Below are 8,902 nucleotides of genomic sequence, written 5' to 3' on the forward strand. Positions count from 1 at the left end.
TTTCATGAAATTTTTTATTGGACAAGACTTTTCAGCTCATCTATCGATTCATTTTATATATAATTTGTGATGAAAAAAGGTATAAAGTGATTTGGACAGAAAATGGAAACATTGTGATTGAAGAGGATAAATTGGTGACAATTGTTATTAACAAATTTAATTGCACTTAAATATGTTTGGGAAAGGAATTGTGATAAATTTTTAATTGACTCAATTTTGGGTGTTTTTTTTATAAGCAAAACTCTTGATTGTTACAATGATGGAAGATGAAAAAATCTGTGAAAAAGAAAAATATTTCGATTTTGTTTTCGATTCAACTTTTTGTTCGTATTTTCTTTGTACAGTTTGGACGATTGGCGAAACAATTAATTAAATATTTTCTCCATTCTTTGCATATCATTAGACAAAATAACTTTTTTGGTTTTTTTTTCCTTTTCCTTTGCAGTTCCAAAGTTGCTGGAGTCCATTTTGTTCAACAATATTTTTTACCTTCTTTTCAATTCAGAATCATTAGTTTAATCATCATCATGGTTATCATCATGATTATACATTTAAATTGAAAAAAAGCATTGACATTAAAAGTTGGTGAGACAATAAGATACAAAAAAGGTTTGCATTAAAATGCTTGAAAATGAGGGGAAAAAAGGTTCTTTTGCATATTTTTAAATGATTAAGATTGAATAGAATGATGATCATGATGATTCTTATGAATTAATGATACAAGATTAGGAAGAAGAGTTACTCTAATTTGGAAACTAACGGAATACCGTTTTGGATGAGATCGTCAAATGGCAACGAAATTGGAAGAAATGTCTTTGTTAGTGACTCTTTTTTTTGATGGAAAGGATCAAATGATGTCAATTGTTTTCATTTTTGTTTGAATAAAACTTGGACTCGGTTTTGTTGCTAGAGACACAGTTTGAAGTGACCTTTTTGTTGTTGTCCTGCTGGGTGACTCAATTGGGCAGTGGTATTGGGGCTGCAACTGAAGGTGGTGGAGTTGGTGACTTTTTGGCTGTAAGGTCAAGTGGTGTTGTGGCTACAATATTGTCCTCGTTGGAAGAGGGTGAAAATCCTGAATCATGATCACCTATCATGCTCTTGCTCCCCTCGTCTCTTGTTGCATTGTTGTTGTCATCGTGAAGGCACAGTTCAGTGTCTTCATCTTCTTCTGCATCTTCATCTTCTTCGTCTTCTTCATCTTCTGAGCCAACAGATTGTTTGATGCACTTGGTTAACTTGGAAGAGCTCTTCATGTTGGACGCTTTACGGGACAAATCAATTGGCCTTTCTTGCTCATAGAGAAGTTCAGAGGTTAAAGGTGGTGTTGACTTGATGTTGAGGTTGGGTGAGGCTGATGTCAACTTTGCAAGATGATTAATGGATCCAATTGGAAGGAAACGATTATAACTTGGATTGAGGAAATAGTTGTTAATGTTATTGAATTCTTTGGGTAAAACATTGAGTCCTTTACCAAACAATTGAGCAGCAAAGAGTAGTCTCGAGGAAGGATCAAGAGTCGATCCAAGGGGAGACATGGGTAGACCAGGGTGACCAGGATGGTGTAGAGGACTGCCACCGGTGGAAGGGTGATGATAGGGAAAGTTGAGGTTACCATTGGGAGTGTCTACTCGATTCCCATTTGGGGTTACATTTGGACTGGAAGAGTTGGACAGTGAGGTTGTCATTGTTGACCCAATGGCTGATGTGGATAGGTTAACCCGTGAAGCCTGACCCGAGGTGGCAAGTGGCGGTGAGGAAGATGAAGATGAGGAAATGTTCAATGGATGGATAAACTGTGAATAATGATTAGACTTGGAGGATGAGGCTTGAACAGCGGCTGCAGCATTGAACAGTTTAAGGTCTACTTTGGGTTCACCGTTTCGTTGCAACATGAAGGAATTGATTGGATCAAAAGGAGAGAATCCCAGAGCTTTGGCAACAGTTTGAATCATTGAGAAAGATTCGGGAAGATTAAGGTTGGCTAAACCTTCACTCGTCTCAAGTGGCGATTGTCCATTGGAAGGTGCAAGTCCAGGTGAAGAATGGTTATTATTATTATTATTACTAGTGTTGTTGACACGAGCATTTCCATTGCTTGTAAACACATTACTATGATTAGTTATATTGTGAAGTGTATGGTTGATGCAGTTACCATTTAAATTGTTTGTTGAACTATTTTTATTGTTGCTCTTGGCGTGATTGTTGGAACCATTCATGGTGGGACTCTTGAGGTTAAGTAAATCTCTCGAGTTGGCTTCAGCTTTAATTTGATTGACGAGATCTTTATTTTCATTGAACGATTCACTGATCTGAATGGGCCCATTGGAGTTGCCTGTTAAACTGCTTTGATTATTTTGACTATCAAGAGCACAATGTAACTTGAACCAATTTGATCGACGTCCATAACGAGATCCTGTTCATTAATCACCACCAAAACAGGTAAAAGAACAAAAGAAAAGGAGAAAAAATTAGAAATGCTTTTCAAGTTAATTAATTGAATTAATTGGTGCTGATTATCAATTTATGACATTGCAAAGATAATTTAATAAATTGAAATGGCTTTGCACAGGTTAAACCCTTCCGGCAACAAATCTTTCAATTTTTTTTCTTCATTTTCTAATTTTAATTTCAATTCATTTCCATCAATGTTTCTGTTTCCTTTTCTGTTGCATTAATCATGAAGCCCATCAGGTCATTTAAATTTAATTGTTTTTCTTCTCTTCTTCTTTTCATTTTGTTTTGTGTCAATCATGATCTCGATCATGATCATCATAATCATCATGCTCATGATTACAAACATCATGCTCACATCAATTGAACCGTTTTTTCCAAGAGAATCATTAGAGTTGGATTCAATTTCTATCCAAGGAAACAAGTCAATTACTGGCAACATTTGAGAGTAATAATTGAACAATCTAACAACACTTTAATTTATGTCTTTTGTGTAACTAATTTTGTGCAGGTTTACAGGTAACGAAAATTAATGAATTAGAAGAAAAAATTATCCCAAAAACCGTAATGCTGTTTTCCCTCCCTGACAGTTTGTTGATTAAGAGATGATCAACTATTTTGTTTTCTTAATTAGGAGAGAAGAGAGAAAAAAAAGTGAATCTTTTTCCGTTTTAAGATCTTCTTTTTTTGCATCAAAATTACTATTTACAAGGACCTTTACCAATGGCAAACCTGCACCTAAACCTGACGCCCTAATAATAATTGAAGTTGCGTTTAAACGTGATTCAAGTTACACCAATCATTAAGTTGAACAGAGGCAAAGATTATCACTGGAAGCCAACAATGAATTGCAATTAAACGCAAGGTTGTCCACCTTGCCCTCGACTCTTGTGGGTGGGTTGCCGTTGCTCGAGCTAAGCGAACCAAGTAAATATTGCTAAAGATGAACGGAAACAATTGATTGACCACTTTTTCGGAACCTTGTTTTCCCTTCTTTTTGTCTTTAGGTTTGTCATCATCTTTTAATTGTGGACAAAAATGTCAACAAAGTTCACACAATTAGCTTTTACCTCTTGAAACAATGTGAATAAAATTGTTAATTTAATCTGTTTTCTCGTTTTTTTTGTTTCATTCGCTTAGTGAGTCGACTTCCGTTTCCAATAAGACGTAGTTTACTTCCTTTCGTTAATAAACACGCAGCTAAGTACAACCCTTGATAATTGATCGGAACAAGTTGATCAACAGATTAACGAAATAAATGCAATTAAAATTTTCCATCACGAGAATTGTTGCTTCTTCTTCTTTATTGCAATTTACCAATCAATTAAATCTTAAACTCAATTATAGGATGAGATAGTGAATCTCCATCTTTCATTCAATTCTCACAATGGGTTTACAGGTAACAAAATGTCTGCAAATGAATGACCCATTTCGCGATTCGTAACTTCTCTCAAATCTGCTTTTCTAAGCTTTCAAACTTACACTGAAAATACGAGCTTGAACAACATCTAAGACTCGATCAGAAAACGAAAAAAATAACTTAATCATTTTAAAAGAATGTCAGAAAACAACCAATTTTCCAATGTTCATATTCGCTTCCTGGGATTTTTCGATTATCTATCGAAATTTGAAATCTATTATCGATTGAAAACTCGACGAAACAAACATAAACTTTTATTTTTCGATTTTTCTGTGCCACTGAATGGAGTTGGAAAAGTATTCAAATGATGGATGAAACTATCTATTAAAAAGGGATAAAAATCATTGATTTTTTGGTTTAAATGATTTTTACGATTGAGTTTTGATTTCACTTTTAAATCAACTTTTCTGTTCGTCTTTGCTTTTTAATTTCATTGTCTTTCAATGTTTTAAGGTTGACCATTTGAATAATTTGTCATCCTTTCGATTCATGCTGTTGATTAAAGTGAAACTGATCAAGGTTTACATTAAGTATATCATCTTGTTGTTGCTTGATTTGCCAATTATTTAGCAATTTACATTTAACCATTCAACATCAATCAAGGTTAATATTTATTGATTTTACACCTGTTTCCATTCACTTAACAATTTAACTTTCAAGTACAATTTAATCAATTGGTAAGAGTTTAATTTGGCTACAATTAGCTGAGCAAATTGATTGAATAAAGTTGACCTTTTTTCGCGCTTTGCTTTTGTTTGTTTCTTCATTTTCCTAACTAATCTTTCAATTTGTAAATATTGAACGTTATCATTTTTGTTACGATAATCAAACGATATGAAATGATAATTCAGGAAAAGAAGAAGAAGAAACTTTTCCTGTTAATTATCGAGAGAAGTAAAATCGTGATTCAATGTTTTTTTTTGTCAAAAAATGTAAATAATTTTCATGCCAAAAGAAGGGATGAAATGCTGTTGAAAGTTGAAAATTAAACTGAATTCATGAGTTTCCAGATGATAATTATCATCATTACAATAGAACGTGATTTGGCCTAAAAAATGATATAAACCAATAACTGATAACAATGAGATTTGTGTAAAGTTTAAGTGAAAACATTTGATATCATTGAATATCTTGCATCAATACATGTAATTGAATGAACATCTCTCATAATGGCTTTTCCCTCTCCAGAATCTGGATAACAAATCTTGAAACACAATAATCAAAGTAAACTTAATGAAAGGTAAATGCTCATGATTACATGATACATTCACATTTAGTAGATTAGTTGGGAAATGGGTTGAACAAGTTAAAGGATAAGTTAATCAATAATGTTCAACCTTCTCAAATTGTTTAGGAATTTAAATCAACTTTGCAACAAAGTAATAAAATGAGGCGAAATATGAATCCCGAGCATTTTGTTTGTTTTTGTTTCAAGTTGCCTTCAAGTTAATCAGTTGCAACAAATGAATATAAGATTACAATTTAACCAGAAATGTGCAAAGTATCAAAGTTACAGTTAACTAGAAGTTGATTCAATTAAAACGGTTAGAGGTTGAACCAAGAGCATCTGTTGAGGAGGAAAGATTGAACGACATTTCGAGTGATTTTGTTTCGAGCAAAAATGTCGACCAATTTGGTTGATCAAAGGTGAAGAGAAAACGGTTTCTCTTGAATTTTGTTTCCAGGTAAACATTTTAATTGCATCTATAGGTTTCTCTTGTTGCTTTTGACACATTTCAAGACATGCTCATTTGCTGATGAAATAGGAAGTGGGAGGGTGCAGGGGGTGGTCTGACTGGTAAAGGCTTTTATAGTTAATTTGATAAACGTTTTTGTTTTTTTCAGGTTCAACCTGATAGGCTGGAATCAGGTATGAATCAGATAGAGGTAAGTTGTTTCCAATTAAAGAAGTTTATTTTTTCAAGAAATCAACTTTTACTGTTATCTTTTCTGGTCAACATTTAATTGAATTTTATCATATTTCAAATTTATTGAAATTCAATGGGAAAAATAACATTAGCTAATCATTTAATCATCATTTTTAATGATCATTACATTTCCCTTTCTTGCAACTGTCTTCAACTCTGCGATTGGAAATAAGAAATTGAATCAATTTCCTTGTTTTTCTTTGTTTCATTAAAACTCATCTCTGGTTAATTCAACAATTATACTTAACAATTTTTAATAGACTTTTAATTGATTCATCTGCCGGTTGCCATTTCAACAGATCATCAGATAATTTTAAACGATTAAAAATGTTGATTTGTTTTCTTCGCATATTTGATCGGCTAAACATTGGAAACATTCATGAAAACAAAATCATTGAAATGATCAGCGAAAAGTTGATCCAAGTTTAGACTCATCTTTATCGACAACGATATTGTCGAAGTCAGGTTACATAAGAATTCATATTTTTCTTTCTTATTCTCATTTCCTCAGTTTTCAGTCAACAATCGATTGAATTCTGGTCAAAGATTCGACTAATACTTTTCTTCTTATTGTTGAGTGAAAATTGAAAAGGTAATCATTTACTTTCCTTTACTTGATTGAGTAAAATAATACACTTGGAAATGGATACAGGCAGTGAAGATGATAGGTGGAATTGAGATTCCTTTCTGATAATGGAAAATGTTATTACTATTATCAACGAAAAAGGGTTTTTACTAGTTAATAGATGTTGAAATGAAATGAATGTGAATATCTCTCGCTAAATAATTCACGGAATCATCGGAAAAGTTTTGAAAATCATTATCATCGTTTAACCGAGAAAATATTGTAAAGTTAAATTGAGTAACTTAGGGAATGAAAACTGTCAAACAGATGATTAGTCGAGTTTTGTGTTTGTATCACCTGCTTGATGATTAGCTTTAAATTGGTTTCCAAAAGGTAAATGTTCATAATTGTTAACTGATTCATCTTCATTCAAATTTCAATTCCATCTTAATCTCATTCATTTGTTTCATTCATCATTTTCTCGTTAACTTTGCCAAAAGTTTTTCACCATTTGCTCTTCACATTAAAATCAAGATTCAAATTCAACATTTTCGATTTCATGAAACAAAAAATGTTTCCAAATGTTTTCATGAAATTTTTTATTGAACAAGACTTTTCAGTTCGTCTATCGATTCATTTATATAATTTTGATGAAACGATTTGATAAAGTGATTTGAGAAAATATGGAAACACTGTGATTGAAAAGGATTGGAGAAAAATGTTCATCATTAAACATTTACCAAAGAGTTAAATGTCTGACCAAAAAACATAAAGAAAAAGCTTTTACGTTGTGTTCATGTTTAGTTAAACAAGTCATTTAACGATCTGATTAATGCAAGTTGGTAGTAAGTTAATTAACCAATAAGTGTTTCCAGGTCTATAGCAATTTGTACAAAAATTTGAAACAAACTTTCAAGAGAATGGAGAGAAATTTGAAAATTGGCTTTTTGAAGCATATCACAACCAATGGCCAGTGTAAAGCCATTAATATTGACCTTTTACTGACTAAAAGCATTTCAAGTGGTTAAAGGTTAAATGATCAAGAATTAGTTGCCGAAATTGTCAAACTGTTCCTAATAAATGAAAATATTTTAATCTAATTTTGCCTAAAAGTTGAGTTATCCAAGTGAACTTCAAGATTCGAAGCGCGAATCAAAGAAATGTTCACTTGAAACATGCTTTGATTTTCACCATTTGGAGCTGTTTTCACATAAAATTTACTCTAAACTGTTTCAACCAATTAATTCAATTTATCCCTGATTGACTAGTCAATTGAAAAAGGAATGAAATTTGAAAAGAAATCTTACCTGTTTTGGACATTCCAACTGCAAGGCATTTTTTTAATCGACAACTTTTACATGAAGTGCGATTTTTTTTGTTGATCACACATTGATTACTGTTTTTACACTCTCCAATGGTTGATGGATTATTATAAGTCCTACCGAAAAAAGATTTACATCCTTCACAGGTAAAGGCACCAAAGTGATAACCAGCGGCTGGTTCACCGCAAACTTTGCACAATTGATTCATTTAAGTAGTAAAATCCGCAGTTGATTGAGTAAATGAATGATGAGACGAAAACAGTTGTAACCAGTCGAACAGACGAAAACAACGAAAAAAACAAAACTGATGAGGATAAATGGTGAAGCGTTTTTCAAATGTCAATGATTGAAAAATGGATTAAAAAAAGGTAAACAAAAAAAAGTACAAAACCAAAGTGAAAAAATAACGTTGACACTGTTTATCAATTGGTTAATGTTGTTTTACAAAAAAAGTTGAAAAAGTGAACAAAAAACGATTCAAGGAAGAGAGATGAACAAGTAATGAGTGAGTCAAAGAGGCACATGCGTAGCCACTTGCCACTCAGCGAACTCACTCGATTCTCACTTACCTTTAATTTCAAGGTAACATTCAATTTTGCTCAGGTAAAATAATCTTCTCTTTCTTTTACCTTTTTCTTGCCTTTCTTTCATTTGTCAATAAATCTCGCCATTCACTTTCGAAACCTAAACAAATACAATGTTCAAAGTGAAACTTGACTTTTGATATCGAAGAGGAATCTTCAATGCTTCATTTTTACTCAATTGTTATCGGGCTACAATTGAGGTGAGTTGTGAGAAAAGGTAAAGTACAAGATTGATATATAATACAGTTAATCAAGTTTACAAGACAATCATGACCAACAATGAGAACATGTAAAGTGATGAAAACAAGTACAAGATGAACAACAAACAGCAACATCATAATCAACCGGGGAATCAAGATGAAGAGCGAAAAACTGGTTTCTCTTTCTTCTTCTGCTGTTGATCTCTTTTCTCTCGTCTTTCGTCTTCATCATCCTTGGTTCAATTAGGTAAAAGATGAAAATGTTTTTTGTTGACGGTTAAGAAGCTAAAGGGAGAAACAAGGTGAACAATAATTGAATTATGTATATTAATTTCAGGGATAAATCATCTTTATAAATTGGTTGAAATGATTTCATGATAATCAAGGAGAGCTGAGCTTTGTTTTTCACCTTTACACATCGTCTATGCT

The 8,902-nt window shown here is 32.5% G+C and overlaps 1 protein-coding gene across 1 annotated transcript; it reads right to left on the reverse strand.

Moving 5' to 3' along the window:
- Positions 1–117: 117 nt before the first annotated feature.
- On the reverse strand, positions 118–8,575 carry LOC107369791 (uncharacterized). Its single transcript, XM_015937768.3, has 2 exons — positions 7,675–8,575; positions 118–2,416 (listed from the first exon to the last, which is right to left on the reverse strand). The coding sequence occupies exons 1-2, from the start codon at positions 7,895–7,897 to the stop codon at positions 957–959; spliced, it is 1,683 nt and encodes a 560-aa protein (XP_015793254.2). The 5' UTR covers positions 7,898–8,575; the 3' UTR covers positions 118–956.
- Between the last annotated feature and the right edge of the window lie 327 nt (positions 8,576–8,902).

Source organism: Tetranychus urticae, chromosome 1 (assembly GCF_039701765.1).
Source record: "Tetranychus urticae isolate SD_2017Ah chromosome 1, NJAU_TeUrti_SD_1.0, whole genome shotgun sequence".
NCBI lineage: Eukaryota > Metazoa > Arthropoda > Arachnida > Trombidiformes > Tetranychidae > Tetranychus > Tetranychus urticae.